At 45.8% G+C, this 21,295-nt stretch overlaps 1 protein-coding gene across 1 annotated transcript in view; it reads left to right on the forward strand.

Annotated features, from left to right (window-relative positions):
* Positions 1–21,277, forward strand: part of LOC136421052 (obscurin-like) — a 41,252-nt gene extending 19,975 nt beyond the window's left edge. Inside the window, exons 18-34 of the mRNA XM_066408196.1 lie at positions 396–558; positions 1,277–1,385; positions 2,242–2,405; positions 3,576–3,739; positions 4,205–4,409; positions 4,892–5,095; positions 5,711–5,840; positions 6,240–6,440; positions 7,254–7,359; positions 7,810–7,933; positions 8,316–8,428; positions 9,008–9,158; positions 9,707–9,910; positions 10,758–10,887; positions 11,243–11,440; positions 15,287–16,242; positions 18,819–21,277. Coding sequence (XP_066264293.1) covers positions 396–558; positions 1,277–1,385; positions 2,242–2,405; positions 3,576–3,739; positions 4,205–4,409; positions 4,892–5,095; positions 5,711–5,840; positions 6,240–6,440; positions 7,254–7,359; positions 7,810–7,933; positions 8,316–8,428; positions 9,008–9,158; positions 9,707–9,910; positions 10,758–10,887; positions 11,243–11,440; positions 15,287–16,242; positions 18,819–21,277 — 5,781 coding nt within the window. The remainder of the gene's footprint in view (positions 1–395; positions 559–1,276; positions 1,386–2,241; positions 2,406–3,575; positions 3,740–4,204; positions 4,410–4,891; positions 5,096–5,710; positions 5,841–6,239; positions 6,441–7,253; positions 7,360–7,809; positions 7,934–8,315; positions 8,429–9,007; positions 9,159–9,706; positions 9,911–10,757; positions 10,888–11,242; positions 11,441–15,286; positions 16,243–18,818) is intronic.
* Positions 21,278–21,295: the final 18 nt, after the last annotated feature.

Below are 21,295 nucleotides of genomic sequence, written 5' to 3' on the forward strand. Positions count from 1 at the left end.
AGCGGCACCAATTCGAGGGAGACGTGCTGGTTCTGGTTGGGATGCTTGCAGCGAGCTGCCGGATGACTCTTACACTCGAGGTCCGCCTTGATAACGCCAGCCCGCCTGGCGCTGCTCTCGTCCGCCAGTTGAAGACAGCTGCCGTTGGAGACTTGTCCCTCTAACTGAGGGGGGAATGCGTGTAAAGTGCCTTTTCCAAGGGCACAACGTCTGGGCGCAAGTTCGGACATGTCTCTGGGCACCCTGGGATTCGATCCCGGGTCCCATTGTTTGACAGCCGTGCGCTCTGCACTTGCGCCACACGACGCCACATCGGCGGGCGGGAAGTACAATTTGGGTATTTTCCATACTTACATTGTTACAGCGCTCTAACATGTTGAATGCTCTGTTCTCAGTGGTTCAAGAATGGGAAGGAGATCACCCTGGGCGGGAAGTACAAGATGCAGCGGGACGGGAACAAGTGCTCGCTGCTGATCGACCCCGTGGACCTGACCGACAACGCCGAGTTCACCTGTATGGCCGGAGACTCTTCCACCTCCGCCAAGGCTACTGTGGACGGTAAGATCATAAACCTCGCCTTAAGCCCCTCTCTCTCTGGACCCGCGGCACGCTGGCGGCATCGCTGCGGCCGATCGAATTGACAAAGCACTCAACGAATTCCATCGACAAAAAATAATCTTTTTAAGCTCTGTGTGGTTTGTTGTCTTTTTGGTTATACTTATACGTTTTGAATGATATTTCTCATTATAAAGTCAAGGGTAACACAAATCCAGTTTAGAACGCAGCGACGCCGCCAGCGTGCCGCGGGTCCAGTGAGAGGGGGGCTTTACCCAGGATGGTCAAATATGGGTCCAAAATTTCTTTAGAACCCGAACCATGTTGGACCATGTTCGATCTGACAAGTCGCAACGAACTTCTTTGGTCACCCTCGGTCACTTGCATTCTTTTCCCTTCACCTTGCCTATGTCGTAGTTTTCAACTTTACCTATCCCGTAGACTTCATCAATTTCTTCCATCCTTCTCAGTCTTCTATTCTATTTTATTGTATCCATTCAATCAGGGGTGCCCAACTATTCAAAACAAGTTTTATAAAAACATTAAGTTTTGTTGGAAATTTTCAAACTCATTTCAATCTTATGATATGAAAGATATACGAACTGGTTTGAGAACACCATTCCATTCAAAGTGTGGGAAAAAGCGACATTCAATATATGGTTCATCCCTCTTTTTTCTTTAAAACTGTGTTTAAACTATGACCCTGTTTCCATGACAACAGAGAAACCAGCCCTGATCACCAGCGAACTACAGGTTCCAGAGGTTATCGAAGGCGAGAAGGCGGAGTTCGTCATCGGGCTAAACAAGGGCAACAAACTCGACAAGATCAAGTAAGTCAATGCAACAATTTCATTGATAATGATCCTTATCCTAAAGCCTCTATTGTTGTAAGTAAAACATACTCATTGAAATATGGCTTTTTTCAAAATGCAAGTCATGGTGAACGATACTTTTTACAGTGTCCCTCGTAGTCATTGATATCTGCGCATTATCACAAGCACTGTCATCTATTTTGACTTGCCCATACATGTATTTCCTTCAGCTAGTTCAAGGACGGTAAGGGCTTGCTGATCACCCAAAGCTGACTGGCTCTGTTATGAAAGACACTATATTTTTACCAGGTGGTTTAAGGACGGTAAGGACTTGCTGATTTCCTAAAGCTGACTGGCTCTATTATGAAAGACACTATACTTTTTCCAGCTGGTTTAAGGACGGTAAGGACTTGCTGATTACTCAAAGCTGACTGGCTCTGTGCTGAAAGACACTTTATTTTTACCAGGTGGTTTAAGGACGGTAAGGACTTGCTGATTACCCAAAGCTGACTGGCTCTGTTATGAAAGACACTATACTTTTTCCAGGTGGTTTAAGGACGGTAAGGAGGTGTGTGATTCCACCAGAGTGTGACCAAAACACACCATACACGTAATTGATGCCAGTGTTCAGTGTTATAAACTTTGTACTTTCTCTTCCAGGTGGTTTAAGGACGGTAAGGAGGTTTACAAGTCCAACTAAGTGTGTAAAGATTACACAGACGTGATGCCAGTGTTCAGTGTTATAAACTTTGTATGTTCTATTCCAGGTGGTTTAAAGACGTTAAGGATGTGTACAAGTCCAACTGAGTGTACACAGATTACACAGACGTGATGCCAGTGTTCAGTGTTAGAAACTATGTACTTTCTTTTGCAGGTGGTTTAAGGACGGTAAGGAGGTGTACGAGTCCAGCCGGATCCAGCTGCAGCAGCGCGGCAACAACTACGTCCTCGTCCTCAACAGGGCACAGATGGAGGATGCCGGGACATGGTCATGTGAGATAGACGGCTCCACGTCACAAGGAACCTTTGTAGTCAACGGTATGACAAAGCTTTAGAAGATCATCTTCTCTTTTAAGTACCGTAACCACTAGGCTCACATATCAGTCTTGACAAGTTTCTTTAACTAGGGATTAAAGTTACTGTAACCGGTAGGCTTACATATCAGGCTTGACCCGTTGTTTTTTTAACGTAGGGAATAAAGTAGTGATACTTCAAGCGACGTCTTCACTACGCACGTCATTCCACATCTATTTCACCATGAGCATGATAATCTAACGTGCAATGCAGGGGCTGTACAATTTATCTTCATAAAGAACATTTAGGTAATAATTCAATCAGCCTTTTGTCTTGATCTGTCATCTACCTCTTGCATCTCCAGTATACTGCTATTGCTTGCTATCGCTCAAACGTTTCAAACTTCATCTAGCTCTTCTTTTCACGCCATACCACTATCTTCTTTCACTAATGCTCTTTCATCGCTATCTCTACCATCACTTTCACTTTCATCTCACTGAAGACCGCTCAAGTCTCTCTCCGGAGGAGGTCGAGTATCTCCGAGCAAGGTTGCCGCCATCATTACCAGACGATGACGTCATCATGTCAGGGTTCGGTAGACCGTTATTTCAGGACGACGATTATCAATTAACACTGGGTAAAGGTATATTCATCTAACACAACATCTATATGCTGTTGCCCCTGTGCGTTATTCTGTTTTGGGTTGTTGGGTGTTGTTACTCTTATCCAGCCCTTTACTCAGCATTGTCGTGATGTAGTGTTTATGTATGATGTCCTCAAGTTTCCACATGGTTGTGAATTGCAATACTCTATTTAAACAGAGGATCTTGTATAAGCTTATATCATGATTATGTCTTTACCTTCTTACTTTCAATGACGATTCCTCGTCGCCACTATTGATAGGCGTTTCCAAACGTGAGCAAGCCCCTTTCTTTGCTCTACTCAAAATGTGATAGTTTTGGGGTTATCCGCAAACTTCTACCTTGATGTTTTGATTACCAGAACCTCCATTGAAGCCCAATAAGCTGTGGCGTATTCACGCCATCGAGGGGATGGCGTCACTATAAATTCTTTCTTTCAATCTCAATCCCTCATCGTTACTATATTGATTCGCACTTCCAAACGTGACCATGTGATTTCCTGTACTTTGCTATTGATTGTACTAAGTTCCTACTTTGATGTCTTGATTATCAGAACCACCGCTGAAGATCACCAGTAAGCTGCGGCGCGTTGACGCCATCGAGGGCGAAGACGTCAAGTTCGAACTGGAGGTCAGCCGGGAGAACGGTGAGGTCACGTGGTTCAAAGATGGCGTCGAGATCAACCCTGCCGCCAATCCTGACAAGTACGAAATCAAGGTAAATACGGAGGACAAAAGATGGATACATTTCTTGATTCTAGTCATATATGTTTATGTAAAACGGAATATTTATTTGAAACATTATCTGATGCAAGGACTTAAATATGAGCAAAAACTACCCACTACCCAAACAACATATCCACTGTCTACGCACAATGTTACAGAGGAGGCTAAGAACATTTACAACTTAGCAGAATTGGTTGATAAGCAGCTGTGATAGAAACGCGTCTCTTCATGGATGAAACACTCCAACGAAACAAAACATTCGTGATTAAAGACGACATACTCAAAGAATACTACAATGGAGGGTTGACTAGCCAGGTAGCCAGATAACATTCATGCGGACATCCTTCAGCACCAAGGACAGTTCCTTCTCACATCCTGCCTTTACATGGTATGAAGATGGTTTCCTTATATGGCATGGGTGCAGAGGCTCCATCTCATATTTTGTATCCCTCCGCAGGTGATCGGACTGAAGCGCGTGCTGATCGTGAAAGGCTGTTCCCTTGGTGACAGCGGACAGATCACGGTGGTGGCGGAGAAGGACAAGAAGACCGCCGTGCTGAACGTGGAGAAGCCGTTCCAGATGGAGCGGGTCCCGACCTTCACTCTGCCGCTTCGGGACACGGGCTTCTTCCCCGGCAAGACCATCGTGCTCACAGTCACCGGTAAACTGACGTCACATATCTCTCAGCATTACTTAGTGCTGAGTATGGCATGCGTAACGTAAATGTTCACAAGACCTTTCCCTGACAAACGTTACATTTAAGAAAATATTCATTTTTCTTCGCTAAGGTTGCTCGCCTTCTTTTAAATGGACTGTGTATGTATGTTTTTTTTTTACTCCAGCCATCATAAGAACTGTATTTGTCATTCCAAGGAGATTATAACCTCCTTGGTCATCCATAACAAAGACGGACAAAGGTCCCAACCAAATAGTCCTTCAAAACTAAGGAACGTTGTAGGAACTTCGTTGCCACAAACGTCAAGCTTTATGATGTGAATTTTTTTCTAAGCAAATTTAAGTCATAACGGCATAAACACATTCATTAATGTCTTCCTTGTTGCACGTTGGCAGTGTCTTGTTGCATATTATTATTGGCTTCTTTCATTTGACTAAAGTTTCGTCGCGTTTGCTTTTCTCCCAAAGTGAGCGTACATCCTGAGCCCGACATCACATGGACCAAGAACGGACAGGAGGTGTTACCCGGCGGGAGGATCAGGTTCTCTAAGGACTACGGGCGGTACACCCTGGAGATAGTCAACGCCCAGCCGGAGGACGAGGGCGAGTACGCCGTCACTGCCGTCAACCCCTTCGGCAAGGACTTCACTTCCTGTAAAGTCTCGCCGAAAAGTAAGAACAGTCACGATTTCTGACGGGACAAAAAAGGCGTAAAGCAGTGATTCATAACAGAACAGGACCATCAGATACTTCACCCTCTCTGGTAGAACATACAGAATCCACACTGCACAAACATACACAAGCTCAGACAGACGCACGGACAGAAGACAACACATAAATGATTAGACAGGCAGGCTATCCAAAAATACTACTTTATTCCCTTGGATCATTGTATTGGGTAGGATATCTTCCTACTGAGATTTCAGAGTTTTGCTCAAGTGATAATTTGATATACGCCAAAAATAATTACTCAAGCAACTGGATAAGACTTTTAAAATCTTATCCAGTTGCTTGAGTAATTATTTTTGGCGTATCTTATTACCTGGATGTCTAACCTTCATCAACGTGATAATTTGATACATTAAAGATGCGTACAGCAGAGACTGAAATACAACGATACATGGAAATGGGATCGATTTCATTAGTATAGGAAGAAAACAGCATTTTGGACACCTACGATACAATATATTCAGTGGCCAACAGGCAAAAACGTATCGACTGTTGCTTCACAATTCGTGTTCACTCTTGGATAACAACATTAACATGATGCACCACCTTTCCTTCCAGCGCGTGGTCACGAGGAAGACTGGTACGTGCCCCTGTTCCGGCGGTACATGGTCACACAGGAAGTTCTGGAGGGCAAGAATGCCAGGTTCGAGTGCAAGGTCAACGGCAACCCTGTCCCTGAAGTAAAATGGTAAGACGTCGTACTTTTATTGCTTCAGCACTTCGACGAGCACTAACGCAAAATATCCTTAAAACATTGCGAATTTTCCACGACAGAACCACACTGTTCGTTAGTCCACTCAGAGTACATTCTGTAGCTAATATCATATTGCAAAGTACTATATCTAAAAGGAGGGATAACGACACATTTTAGGGTCAAATATCCATTGAGTAAGACATACACTATGGTCTCTACATTTGTATTTCCGAATATATATTGTATACCGTCAATGTCAATGTCTTGCCTTCAAACGATACGACTTAAAGTCATATCGGCGCCTGTTTCATGTTCTATCCTGCCCTGCCATTGTAGGACAATAAGATAAGTTAAACTTTTGCTAAACAGTAACGTTCTCCATCACCGTTCCAGGATGAAGGGAGATGTGGAGATCAAAGACGGACCGCGCCACGTCATCACGTTCGACGGTAAGGCGGCAGCCTTGGAGGTCAGGAATGTCTCCAAGGAGGACCTGGGTACCTACACCTGTATCATCACAAACGCCGCCGGGTCACAGGAGTGCCACGCCGACATCGCCTTCGACACAGGCCTGCCGGAACGCAAGAAGAAACGGTACAAACAATCTACCAGTAGTGAGAACGCTATGTAACTATGTTGTAGAGCGAGAGAAACAGTTACCTACCAGCCACAAACAAAAACATACACTGTCTGAATAGAACATACATGTCCTTTAAGTATGTCTTCTCTGTGTCTCTCGAGCTCAATCACAAAAACATTAACTTCGCTCGCCACGCGTATACCACCTTAAACAAGCACAGCTCACCAGAAAAATAAGCCCGAATCTACGTTTTCGCATAATGTTTGTTAATGTTTTAAACACCCATTCTTTTATTGAACGCACTTTCACATATACAGATTATGCACAACGTTTGTGTAATAGATACTTATCATCTCTGACATCATTGTTAAGTAAAATGGGGCCTCAGTGACTGACCAACGAAAACAGGGCCTGATCCCCTATGCGAGCAAGTGTAAAAAGTCAGGATAATGATCCTTATATACAGTTTGCTCAGTTTGAAACATAACATAACTTTATTGCACAACAATTGTACAAGGTACAAAGTATGGCATTCACTGGTACATAGATAACATTCTATTAGGCTAATAAGTCTATCTTATACAATCTGGTGTAGTAGTATGGGATGACAATGGGATTTTACAATCATTGGAGGAGTTTCTTACGTCTAGACATTCTTTGATATATTTTCCAATGTATACCAAGGACCATGCATGGGTTGTCACATGTCATTATGTACTTAAATTTGCTATTCAAGTCCATTGAGATAAATCCTGCTAAATCCGACGATAGCATTGAGTATAGTGAATTACTAAATGACCAACAATTTCTTCTCCTTCTCCCCACAGAGGTGCTCGCCGCGCTGCCCAGCCGGAAGAAGAGATCGAGTACAGGAAGGTTACGGAGTACGAGCTCGAGTACGACGAGAACATCAATGAAGCTGGCGGCGGGAAGGTGATCAATAGCGTTGTTTTACTTAAACATCGTAGATGTGATCTGATAATTCTTTGGCGAAACAGACATCGTCATAATGTTGCATGGCCCTGGTTGGATGAAAAAGTGACAAGACAACCTTCTATCTTAAATACATAATCTCTTCTGCTCGCGAATGATCTCAAATGTTTGTTGCTAGTTCACAAGATCATGTAGTTTTCTCTAGGTTACAGTACTGCCTACCTTAACTGTGTCCTTTTTAACCATATAGATGCATTTCTTGCGGTTAAGCCTCTTGATGTCAAACCTCTTGACGATAAAAGATTTACCCAAGCACACCGAGTCAACCCTACACCTATCACCCCACAAGTTTTTGGGTGACCCGGTGAGCTTGTTCAAGTCTGGGACATTATATGCTAAAGCCTCCTCTCTCGACACCCGTTGACTAATAACTAATCATTTCCCGCCCAGATGCGTAAGGTGTCTGAAGAGGAGCTCCATAAGCTGTTCCTGGAGGTGGAGGCGGAAGAAGCCGAGCGGCTCAAACTGGGACTCACCATCGAGGAGTGGGAGATACGGGAGATGGAGAGGCTTGGTGAGTTGCTGTTTGTTTATTTATTTGTTTTTTTGTTGTTTTATTCGAAATTAAGTCTAATCTATTGATTATGAAATCACACAAAAACACGGAATGTACATGCACATGATTACGATGAGCGCAAAACACAACACGATCATACACATGACTACAATAAGGCTTAGCGTAAAATTGCAGGGCAAACATACTACATTTCAAGAGAGTTTTAAGTTCCATCATCATCTTGTGTTGAAAATTACAGTTGGATTGCTTCAGACTGAACGATTCTGAGGCCGACCAGATCAGTTTCAATCCCCTTTGATTGCGACTGGATGTGGTTTAGAAAAAAAATGCAACAACATGAGCTCATAAGCAATATAAACATGTCTTCTCCATTGTACAGGTCTCACCCCCGACCAGTGGAACGCCAGAAAGCGGCAGCGGATGCTGCTCATGTCTCAGTTCGACATGGAGATGAGGATGAAGCTCGGCCTGGACATGGAAAGCGCCACCATGGTACGTTAGATAACAGGTGATGACTCGCGGGGTCATCTGGGGGCAACAAACCTTAGGCCGTATTCTCTTGTCCTCATGCATGTGAGATGCCGAAGAACTAAGTGGAGTTGAAGTGTACGACATTCATCGAGAAAACGTGCAGAACTCCAGGCTAAGGTTTTTTTCTCTGTTTTAATGTGACAGGGCAGTCATTTTTAACCTTCATCGTCACAGGGCACTAAAGTTTTTGTGTTTTTCTCTATTCTTCGTTTTCACGGAACGTTCGAAAACCGCGGTACGTCACGCGTGGGCGCCATGTTGGATGATAACCTGGCTGAATATAGAACGACGGCACTATCAAAGTTACCTGCGGGTCCGAGTGTGCTGTTTTTGTCTCCATGCTATGGATCGTTGAGTAGTCTAGCCAACGCTAGATATAAGGACAAAGTTGCATCAATAGGTTTTGATCAGGGCAACAACGTTTTTGTGTTTTTCTTTATGTAGAGGATTAGCTTCATATGTAGAAATAAGCCACAAATGACAATATTTTGGCAGCATCTTAGGAGTAGAGCCAATAGTGACTTTTTGTGTCTTTTTCAGGTTGACGGCGTGGCATCCGGTGCCGGCTTCGGTTTCGGTCGGGCTACTCAGGTCGACGTCCACATGCACGGACCCCGGGAGCCCAAGTTCAAGCTGCCGCTCAGAGATACAAACTTCCTGGTGGGCGGTACGCTCACTCTCTCCGTTACAGGTAGGATCAGATGAGTCAACATTTGAGTTAAGGACAAACAAATTATAGTTATCGTCAATCGGTGGTTTTATAGGGTTTTTGAACAATGCTAATTCAAAGCTGTATCAGACTTATCCGAAATTATGTTAAAAACCAACGCAAAAATTAAATTTATGTCTGGCGTAATTTGCATGAGATAAATAGTTCACACCCATGCCATCAACACGAACAGAACTGTGATGCATTTCATTTGATAGGCCAACGAGAAGATGGAGAAATTATATTAATAGGACAATGCAAAAACTACAGGACAATTATAGAATTTTTAATTAACGCAATAATTTTTCACTTGACACGTTACTTCTCAATAAAGTAAATCACAAGAAAATTCCAAAAGCTATCATACACCTTCAAAGCTGATGATAGTTGATATATTTTCAGCAACGAGACAGAGTTCGTTTTTAAAGGATGCCTTACTTGTCTTACACTAAGGAGAGACCCAGTAACTGATCTACTTTGGTAATTTAGCTTGTAGTCATATAACTTGACCTCTTGCTATCTTCTTGCAGTGAACGTCCATCCTGAGAACGAGGTGACTTGGTACAAGAACGGTCAGGAGATCAAGGTTGGCGGCCGGATCCGGACCGGCCGGGACTTCGGCCGCTACACCCTGACCATCCTGGACGCCACGGCTGACGACATCGGCGAGTACTCATGCGCCTCCAAGAACCCGTACGGAAACGACAAGTGCACATGTCAAGTCACCATCAGAGGTGGGTCTTCTGTTTTGTGACGTCTTCGTTAAGTACATAATACTCAGGTCCCTTGGGCTGTTTTTCAGTTGTCCCTGGATACAATACACAGATATGTTACTTGTTTGTACATTACTTGGTATTTCGTAACATTTATCGCTGGTTCTGCTCCTGTTTAAATCTGTCAGTTGGGCGCCCAGACACACGTGTGCCCTCTTGTTTGATGGTAGTCGGGTGCTGGCATATTGATTAGCGTAATACTAGAATATTAGAATCATTGGTAGCTGAAGATGTGAAGATGAATATATTGATATGTGATATTGCAGGTACGCACCAGCGAGACTGTTTAGATTTTTTTGCTCAATATCGGTAAAGATAATTTGCGATTGCACAGTAGACAAGGACTGATGTCTAACGGCTATATTGATCATTTGAAACTAGTCCGAGTGTGGGCTGCAATAAAGTTCTAAACGGGAACTATGCAGCTACAGCGTCTTTTCTGAAGATCACGGTGGTGTTAGTTTGTACGGCTGACTTTGAGGTTGTCTTCTGCAACCTCTCGGTTGTCAGTCAGACTTATGACTGTAAGTGTATTCAAGCCTGACCACCCCCATGTGTCCTTAGCTTGGTAGCTCCCAAAATAAAGAATCTCCCCTAATCTCTTGCGTCGGCACAATCCTCAGTCTAAGTTTCTTAAGCCTAGTGTACACACCTCTGTTTGTCCTACTCCTAGTTTGCCCGTTTTTACGGCCAGGAACCAACTTTTCGTTGGTGTTCCTTCCCCTTAGTTATTCTCCTCGCGCTATGGCTTCTTGTCCACTACTATATGCTATATTGATAACCTTTTATCTTCCTCATCTCTTCCCAGAACATGGTCATGAGGAGTACTTCAGTGCCCCGCTGTTCCGCCGCTACATGGTGAACTGTGACGCGCTGGAGGGGAAGGACGGCACCTTCACGTGCAAGATCAACGCCAAACCGCAGGCAGAGATCAGATGGTACGGTTCACCTTTAACCTTTAACACATATCCTTTACCTTTGATCTTGGTAACAAACCCTTTTAATGAGATGGTAAACATGGCCTGTCATTCCTACCTTCAGAAACAGATCAAGTGGTACGCATGTCCATTGATCTTATGATTATATGAATGCAAATATAGTGATAGATAGTTAAGATTACCTTTCACTTTTATACTTAACCTTAGATCAGACGGTAAGCATTTTACTTTGCCCTTTCTTACTTGCCCTTGTGCATTTGAAAATCCCAAGTTGATATCATATGCTCATTACTACATACCCGTATGTCTGTGAAAAAAGTTTGAAATAAAGATAATAAAATGTTGTCTCTTTTAGGGAGAGAGAGGGCAACGAAATCGTTTCCGACGACCGCCATGTTATCCAGTACGACGGTGTCACGGCGACCTTGACCATCAAGGGCGTCCAAAAGAGTGACCTTGGCACCTTCCACTGCACGGCGACCAACTGCGCAGGCTCCGTGACCTGCCACGCCGAGCTGGCTCTTGATCGTGACCTGCCGATCACCAGGGGAAGGTACAGAGCTATTAGCCGAACGGAAAGGAGAGAGGGAGGGAGCTCGAGTTTTGTCTCTCTTGGGGATGTGTATAAGTTCGAATCGAGGAGAAGTGAAACTCGAATAACTAGGGAGTCGATACAGGTAGTGAATGGGTCCGAAGAGTAGCGTAAGGAACGGTTTGAGTAGTGTAGGTTCTGAAGTAAAGTACTGCTAATCGTTGTGGCAAATGTGGGCAAGGCAAGTATTGTCCCATGGGCTGGTCTTCAAGTGAGAACACTGCCTTGGTCATTTTGGTGCTAATGTAACGAGGAAGTCTCTACAGGTAGTGAAGGGGTTCCAAGACTAGCGCAAGGAATGGTTTGAGTAGCGTAGCAGTAAAGTACAGCTTATCATTGTGGCGAATGTGAGGCAAGGCAAGTATCGTTCAAAGGGCTACCCTCTGACTGTGAACTCGAAAATTTTGGCCATTTTGGTGCTAATGCAACGAACATTACATAAAGAATGCAATTTTATATCAAGAAACGAAAAAAAACTATGACCATGATTTGATTTGACCACAGTGGTCGACAGGAGAAATTGACAGACTGACGTGAAAAGAAGCGACATAACAGATCACATCTTAACCTAACCTGTCATTTTATAACATAGATATACATTTTGGCTAACAGCAGAAGATGGTTAACGACGTTGACACAGTTAACACGGTTTAACGTTAATGCAAAGAAACACGGAGAACCTATAACAGCAATGAGCCGACCAACCACTGTCAGTGGGGTGTTTGCAGGTGACGTAATGAAACTTTAGACGATGCCGCCATGTTGGTGTGGCTGATAGATCCAAGATGGCGCCCGGTCACTTTAAATACACAAGCGCTAAATTTTGACAATGCATTGTCAAAAAGGTAAAAAAAGGTAACAAAGGGAAATCAAAATGTCAGGCCATTTCTCACATAGTGACGTCACGCGTGTCCATAACCCTCCAACATGGCGGCGATATATTACGTCATAATCACGTGACTGCAAGCACCCTATAGACCCTTGGCTGTATGTCTATTCCATTCATAAAACCTCACCATACCTATACTAAGGACTATTCCAAACGGACAACCATCTGGAATATCTCTTACAATAATGAAAACCTTACACACTTCAGCTATAAGATAACCACCACTCACAACCTTAAGTGTAAAACTTCCTTCTAATATATATGCATATATATTCTTGACAATCTAAGCAGCTTCTTTTGTAAATAACCACAAGCCCCTTTTCCTTGAATCTTAATATTTCTTCTAATATCTTCATTTTTCCCCTCTTTATAAAACATAACCTTTCTCATCGTGCATATCTTTTTAATTCACATTTGTTCGGGTACCAGCTTTTTTCACGATGCTTCGACGATTCACCAACCCGGCTTATCGCTAAGAGAAGACTATTATGCGACCAGCACAATGGCGAGGATACTGTATACTGATGTGTCCGGATATCGCGGGGTCTGTTTCATTCCAAAACGTGTCTCATTCCAAAACGTGCCGCCACACACTATGGAATACTGCGTTCGATAGAATACGCATATGGAATGTTGCGTTCGATCCAATACATGAAATGCTTCGTATGATCGAATACGCATATGGAATACTGTGTTCGATGGAATACGCATACCATAATGTCCTTCCTGCATGTGATTGGTGAGTAGCTACAACACATTCCGGAATATTCCAAACGGTTCCTTCTGCTGTGACACACGATGGAATGGCACGTTCTGGAATACAACAGGGTTCACAGACATATATAATTAGGTCCCCAAGGCAACGTAAAGCTGTAGGTCTTACGACTGTGCATCAAAGTTAGTACTAGGTAAAAGGCTGTCGGCAAGGAGTCAATGTCGCAAGTGCTGGTACTGCTCTTGATATGCAAGATACCCAACGAGAAGAGAAACTAAACTCCAAAAATGATAAGAAATATTTTGTACTAAGCAATACACAATGCATACTACAACTGCGGAAGAAGTAATATCGGAAAATATTGTAGTAATGTACCAACATTAACTCTGCTCAGTAACCAGTGCAAGTATTTTTGGATGCAATAGTTTGTCCAGTTTAAAGCATAATGTATCTATATATCTCTTTGCTATACTGCATGGCGTTGAAGGAAATTTACAATAATTATGTTACCAACTGCCAAGCTATAAACAATATGCTCTCAATTAAAACATGCATTAAAACAGTTGTATTAAAACAGTTGCATTTCCCTGACATCTGGTCTCTGTCTCCTTTGTGTTTCCTTACCTACCTACCTTTGCTACTTCACCCAACAAACACCCCGCAAACACCCCCTCTTTCTAAACACTCTAAGCTGGTTGGTCGGCTCAGTTGTACGCGGCACGTGATCCTGACGTGACTGTCACATGACAAACGTGGTTTTAAGCATGGCAAATGCGTGCTGGACACGTGTTCATGCCCTTGAAGTTGGAACATCAGACCTTGAAAAAATTGAAATGCATAGAAGGATGTGTTCCATTTAGTAGGATGACACCACTAAGTTCTGCTCAATTTTGAACGATGATACAAGCTTGTTACAATATTAACACTCTGGACGGGGGCTGATATAGACTTTCCATGACCTTTGACCCAACCCATGACGTCACACTACCCGATAGAGACCGCAGAAGACGGAAAAGGAAGATTTCGGCGTTGGTCTACTTTAAGTGATTTTGACTATCATTTATCAACTCAAATTTCAAACTAGCAACGTACCTAGTTCACGTTCGAAATAATCTGGTACCATTGACAGAGGTACATGGTAAAGCACGGTGTCACATTGCCTAAGTATATTTCTGAAAGTTTGATCAATAATGAACATGTGTCCAGAACTGTTGTGATGCAGAAAATGGCGTATTTCATATGACAATAACTTCAAATTCAGCACTTGGTTTCTGTTCAGGTTGATCGATATAGGTGTGTTTCTGCTGACTAAATTTGAGAAGCAATCAAGAACAGAACAATTTGCAGTTAGCTGCCCCAATATCTTTTTCTATTGCTTTGTCATTTTAGAAATGTAAGGGCCACAAGCTATACACATATTTTTATCACAAGTATTGCTCAACGAAAAACCTTAACTTGCGTCTAATAGCAAATTGCCCCTGTCTCTTGCGCTGAATCACAGCTCCATGCCAAACAATCTTCGTTACGGACTATCTTAAGGTCTTTTACAACTGTAACAACACAGAAGTAAATACTAGTACATCCAATTCATGCACAACCTTCACTGCAAAGTATGTGCACATGTATGCATCAACGTGTGAGGTTTAACCACCGTTTACATTACAGTTCCTAACGTCTATATGCACATCTTGAATATGAGTTGGTATATTAACGCCAGTCTGGATGAAGTAAAGGTAATCTCATAGCATTCTGTGTAGAGTACAAGCACGATTTCTGATAATCACGGTGTCACTGCACTACCCACAGATAGGACGAAAGCTGCATCTGCAAACCCATTCTCATTCAATAGGGGGCGTTTGTTGACAATACGTGATAGCTAGTGGCCACCTCTATACAATATTAGTCCACACAGTATATATCTTAGTATCGAGGACCCAGAGTTTCATCAAATAGTAATGATGAGAATGATGCCGTTTAGGCTATAGCCTTTATAGGGCGTATGATGACTTGGATGTCTAAAAAGATGGGTCATTCCAACATGTCGCACAGAAAGTTCATAATCCAAAACAGTCTGCCCCTCCACAAAAAAATTTGACAAATGCAATTAATTCATCAGCTGAACAATTTAATGGCCTCCTGTTCTATGATATTTGTTTTAAATACTTAATCAGCAAACATTTCAGAGTGACCCCGTTTGTTACAGGAGAGCGTCGGCGGGCGAGGCCGATGTGGAGTTCCTCAAGCGGCGGGAGTACGAGTTCGAGTATGCCGACGGCGAGGCCGGAGCTGCCCGGTCCCATGAAGACGACGAGGCCGAACGCCTGCGTCTCGGGTTCTCCACCGAAGAGTGGGAGCTCCGCAGGCGGGCGGCGTCCGCGCCACGCCCCGGGGCGTACCGCGCTCGGCCCCGAGGGAGAGCTAGCGTCGACGTCGGCGATCTCTCCCGCAAACGGTACCACGGCTCTTCCCACTCCTACGTACCCAGAAAACAGAAACACCGAGGAGCGAACTTAGACGAGTACTATAACCAATCCCTGTGGTACAAGAGGATTAGGCAGTACTATAACGCTCTGTACAGCCCAGGAAAGTACGATCTGGTCTACAAAGTCGGAGACGAGACCCGCTCCCACCTTCACGACGGGTCGTACGACGACATGCACCTGCACCCCGTCCGAGAACAGGACCTAAACACCTGGTACGACCAGAAGAAGTCTGGTCAGGCCGGGTCTGAGACAAGCCATGTGACAGACCATCACATGTCCATGAACAACGTCAGCCGACGCCGGCACGCTCGCCAAGCCGAGTCGGACAGGACCTTAGGTCTGACCACTATCAGCGAGGACAAGTGGCGGCCGCAGGAGGTCTGGCAGTACGAAGTCGAGCTGGCGGACCGCAGACGACAGCGCGACCGCGGGGACATCGGTGGCGACACGTCCAGCGTCAGCAGCAACTCCAGCGACTACTACGTCATCCCGGAAAAGTTTGTCCCGACGTACATGCGCCAGAATACCTACGTCATGTCTGACGCGGGCCCCGTAGCCCACCATCTTAGTGACGTCGACGTCACCGCCGCAAGAAGAAGGACCTCCTCCGACGTCAACGGCGTGACGTCACGACGTCGTCGGATATCAGAGTCGAGCGGGCGTTCGTCTACTTCCGGTATGGGTGACGTCACTTCCTCCTCTGTGCGAACGACACGGTACACAAGTGGTGGTGAGGGCGACGTCTCCCCGGCAACGGTTACCAGGACAACCCGGACCGTTAGCCAACCGGTGACGGTTACAAAAAGAACCGTCACCAAGAAGACGTATTCCCTTGCAGACTGAGCGATTTCTGTCTGGCATTCAACTTTTTATTCAAGCTAGCTGTCTTTTCCGCTTTCTTGCCTTTTTAAAAGCTATCTTATAAAGTTTTCAACATGTAAATTTCTTTTAAAACCTGTCTCCCTATTTTATAAGTAGTTGGCTCTTATCTCCAAATAAGCTAAGCATCCTGACAGAACAGTATTCTAAAAGCGCGCAGCACTTTAGTGTGATATATACGAGGTAGGAAAGTTTGTAGTAGAACCGAGTCGAAGGAAACGAAGGACATGACATTGCCGACTGCGTAGTTTATTTATAAGTCTCCCAGATTGAAGACTCGAGCTCGCCAGATGTCTCACCCAAGCTCCCACAGTTTACGCTAACGTAGGAACAGCCCTGGGCCAAGAATCCGCATAGCTCAAATTGTCGGCAGCCGGTTATTACGGAAATTCTCGCGAGGCCCTTGCCTCCGCCCACTGCACACGATGACGCAGCGCTCCGCTCCGCTTTAGGTAGGGACCGCGACATAGGGATAAGTTTGGCGGCCAACCGGGAGCCCCGGCACCAACCTACTAAATATTTGCCATGATAATTGCGAGGAGGACCAGTGTTGGAATTCGCAGCAAGGCTAGATGTAGGATACGCTCCTACCCAAAATAGGTTCTGTGTAGATGTAGGCGATACGTGGTGGCATTCTTCTGACGATTTCGTGCCGCTCCTTCGGACCCTTCCTTGCGATCTTCCTCGAGTTAAGGTAAGGTTACGTCCCTTTTCTCGGCGAGTTAAGTTCCGTTCTGTCCGGGTTTTCTTCTCCGCTGTCTCTCCTGGATTTACCGTCGGTGATTCTTGCTGTTGTTTCTGACTTCCTTGGACTGTAAGGAGAGAGAGAGAGTCTTAAAGATTTCGTGAGTGAGAGCTGTGTGTCAGCGGTTTAGCGTTAGCAGTCTTGGTGGTTCAATGTAGCAGCCATGGCTAGACGTAACAGTGTTAAGGACTGTCTCTGTGGAACTGAGTTACCGCCACAATACGGGAGGTAAAACAGAAGGGTTTGAGATATATATTCATGTTGTCAGCCGAGAGGACTTAGGAATCTGTGGGCCTACTTATGGCAAGCCGTGATAAGACGCAGACTTTGCCTCGCCAGTAGCTTTACGACTTTCTCCGAATAGCTTTAAACATTCGGTTATCACCAGTTTGACTACGCACTGTTTTACAAGATACTTTACAAAATCACAATTGCGAGGAATGATTCAGTAACGAGTTTAAAGACGTAGGCTTGTTAAAGTCGGTCATTTAGAAATTATGGCAAACATATCATCTTACCGAACAACGTCAACATGTTTGCATTACACGGCTAACCACAGAGCACAGGAACGTAATAATATTTGCTCAGCACCACTTTTATTCGGCTCATAATTTGAACACGGGGTGGTTGGGAGGGATCACGGGAAGGTGTGAAGTGGAACACCACTGACCCGCCCCCCCCCCCCCTTCAGAGTGGCGCAGCACCCACTGACTTGCGAAACAAAAATGGCAGGTACACAGCAAGTTCAACAAACTTGTGCCGTAGCCCCAGTTCTTTCTAATTATATAAGATAGAAGAGGAACTTAACCCAATTCCACAGAGACAGCGACCGCATTTAGCTATTTAAAGTTGACAAATAAGTCTAAAAGCAACCTCAAGATTTTCCACCATTGACCTAATTTAAACGTGTTTTTAAACGCCTTGACCGTACTACATATCCTTCATTGTATTTGTGTTTTGGTATGCTACAAAACAAAACAAAACAAACATTGCCAAAAAATCAAGACCTACTGTGAGCTTAAGCATTGCTTTACGATTCATGTGTCGAACACATTGCTCCACATTGCGAGATTTTGAAAAATAATGCCTGAACTTCAAAAGAATCATTTTGCTGCGATCCGACAGCAAAATTGGCAAATATGCACAAAACTTGTTTTGGCCTTAACAAATCTACAAGCTAATATCTTGACTGTGAAAACTCGCAATATTTGGTCGGTTTCTATATAAAAACCGAACCGGTGGTTTTGTAAGCAACCTCTCAGAGTCTCTGACAACCTGAGACATAGACCAGCCGTCGTCTCGGTCAATGACGTCACGGTGACCTATAACCGTCAAGGTCCTGAAACTTTGGTCAACTGTTAGATCAAGATAAACTGTGAAGCTATCTTTAAAGGAGGGGTAAACACTCTCTCGTGTTGAAAGATAGGGTCGGTGGAAGTTCCGATAAAATGATGTTGTTATTTGTTTTTATAACTTGACGGACAGATTAAATCTCTATAAGTTTTAACTCTTTTGTAAAAGTTGATGGATATAAAACACAGGCAAGAAAGCTGAATGGTGTAAGATGAAAATTCTACAAGCCAAATTACTGTGTACTGATTTTCGTACAAAAACTTTTATTCCAAAAGGGAATCGTCAGTCGAGGGCTCGGAGCTCCCGCTCCCGTTCCCAGAGTACCGACAGCTGCGACTCTCTGTCCCAGAGTTCCGGGCGGAGTCGCAGCGACAGCCTCGGCAGCATGGACTCCAGCACAACATTCGCCACCGTCGATTCGTCCGACGCTTCCCGCGTGGACGCCTGTGCCGAGGGCACCGAACACGCCGACCTGCACACACCCCTCCTCCCCCCGCACAAGGACAAGTTTTGGCACAGTCCGTACGGCATCAAATACCAGCATCACTACGTACGGTACTTAGGATCCAGCTCGCTACACACGGATAGAGACCGCGCAAGAAGTGTGTCACCGACTCCCAGAAGTGCTTCTCCTCTTACGCGGAGCCCTTCCCTTGGGCGGAGTCCGTCCCTGGGGCGAAGTCGATCCCCGTTACCGCGCAGCCTGTCCCCCTTCCCCCGAATCCCCTCTCTCACACGAAGCCTGTTGCCCTTGGGAGGCCGCAGGGGCCGCAGTTACGACGATCTTGATGCACTGTATATCCCCAAACGCACCACTTACTTAGACGTCCCTGCGGCGTCTTCTTTGAAGTTTAAGAAGCCGCTAACAGGTAGTTATGACGACCTGTCCTTCATCTATCCCGACATCTACGGCGGCACCGCCGCCCCCAACTGGGACACGGTTGAGGTCACCCGCAGGTCACGGTCCAAAAAACGCAGACCGCGCAAGCGCAGAGGCGATAGCCCCACGACCCCTCCCCTCAGCGATGACGAAATGGAAACCGTGCGCACCAAGTCGAGGCGGCTGATCAAGCAAGCCGAAGCCGAGCTCGAGAAGGAAAACATCCATGGGAGAGTCCCCAAGCTGCCCGACCGACGCCACCGTACCACGTCCGCCGCCGGCTCCTACCGGAGGTACCTGACGGACACCGAAGGTGGGTACAGCACCGCACGGTCCACGGACATAGACGACACGGCGTCGCTGCCGGACAGGTGGGCAGACATGGAGGTGGACAGGGAGGGCGTACCTGACGTCAGTCCCGTGCGCCGCACGGACGCTGGCACCTGGTGGACGTGGTGGAACCCCAACACGGGAGACTTCGAGCACCACTTCATGCCCAAGCGTCGCGACGTCAAGGTGTCGTCCTTACCTGCGGAGTACACCAAGCTGCGGCGCAGGAAGATCTCACCTGTACGCATGAGCTACCAGCGCTCCACCACACCTGAAGACATCACAAACCTGAGCTTCGCGCGCTCCGTATCACCGCTAGAGTCGCCGCAGCGCCGCAGGAGGAGACCCTTACACCAATCTTTGCCCGACTCGGACGACTTCACGCTCGCAAAGAACAAGTATTACTTCACCGGCTCCAAGAAAGTCAAGTACTCGTACGACGAGCCGGACGATAGGCTGCATATCTACGAATACGACGCGTCCGGGGCGCGACGGTCTGAGCACACCTCACCGCACCTGCACAAGACGCCCAAAGTCTCGCCTTACGAGGAGATACACCTGAAGAAACGCAGGCCGAAGTTCTACACGGGTGACTATGACACCACGTCAGACATCGACCTGTACTCTTCACACAGACGTCGGGTCTACTCATCAGACTTCGACATCAAGAAGCGCCCGCGTTACGACGACTATGATCTCTCGGTCAAGTACAAACTGCGCACGGACAAGTTCGCGTCCGACATGGACATCTCGGATATCTACAAACCCCGTCCGAGAAGAGGCAGTTTCGATACGAGCCCGAGTCCACGGCGAGGCAGCCACGAGTTTGACACTTCGTCATTCACACGTACATCCCGGCTGGACAGCCTACACGTCCCGTCGTACCGCCCTAGAGCGTACCATGGCTCCTTGTTGGACCTGTCTCCTCCTAGGTATACCCCCTCAACCTCTCGCACAGACGTCAAGAGAGACTACAGCGGGACTAGAAGCCCGCGTGCACCCTCTCCAACCTACACTGGCCGCCATTACGATTCGTCGATACATCATACGCATCCTATAACGACCCCCACTCGCTACCAATACGAGATGCCGCATGGCTACAAGACCATGGACGATATCGTACTGCCGATTCTGCAGCCGGAGACCGCTCGGAGAGAGCGTCGCGCCTCCGACACAGACTTCCACGCGACGAAACGAGAAATCATCAAGCACCCTCCCACCTTCAACATGGAGCTAAAGTCGCGCACCGCGACTGTCAATCAAGACATGAAGCTGACGTGTTCCGTATCCGGACGGCCGGATCCGGAAATCCGGTGGTACAAGGACGGAGAGGAGATCCACGACTCCGAGAGGCTCTGGATCAAGGAGAACTATGGAGTGTGCCAGCTGGAGATATTCCGGATCACTGCGGATGACGCGGGAGAGTACAGGTGTGAGGCGAGGAACGACGCCGGACATGCTCGCTCCTTCTGTAGGCTCAACGTCACAGGTGAGTTCAGGTGTTTCTGTGCTTCTTACAGATGAAAAGGACCTCAAAATCAA

This window comes from Branchiostoma lanceolatum, chromosome 15 (assembly GCF_035083965.1).
Source record: "Branchiostoma lanceolatum isolate klBraLanc5 chromosome 15, klBraLanc5.hap2, whole genome shotgun sequence".
NCBI classification, from domain to species: Eukaryota; Metazoa; Chordata; class Leptocardii; order Amphioxiformes; family Branchiostomatidae; genus Branchiostoma; species Branchiostoma lanceolatum.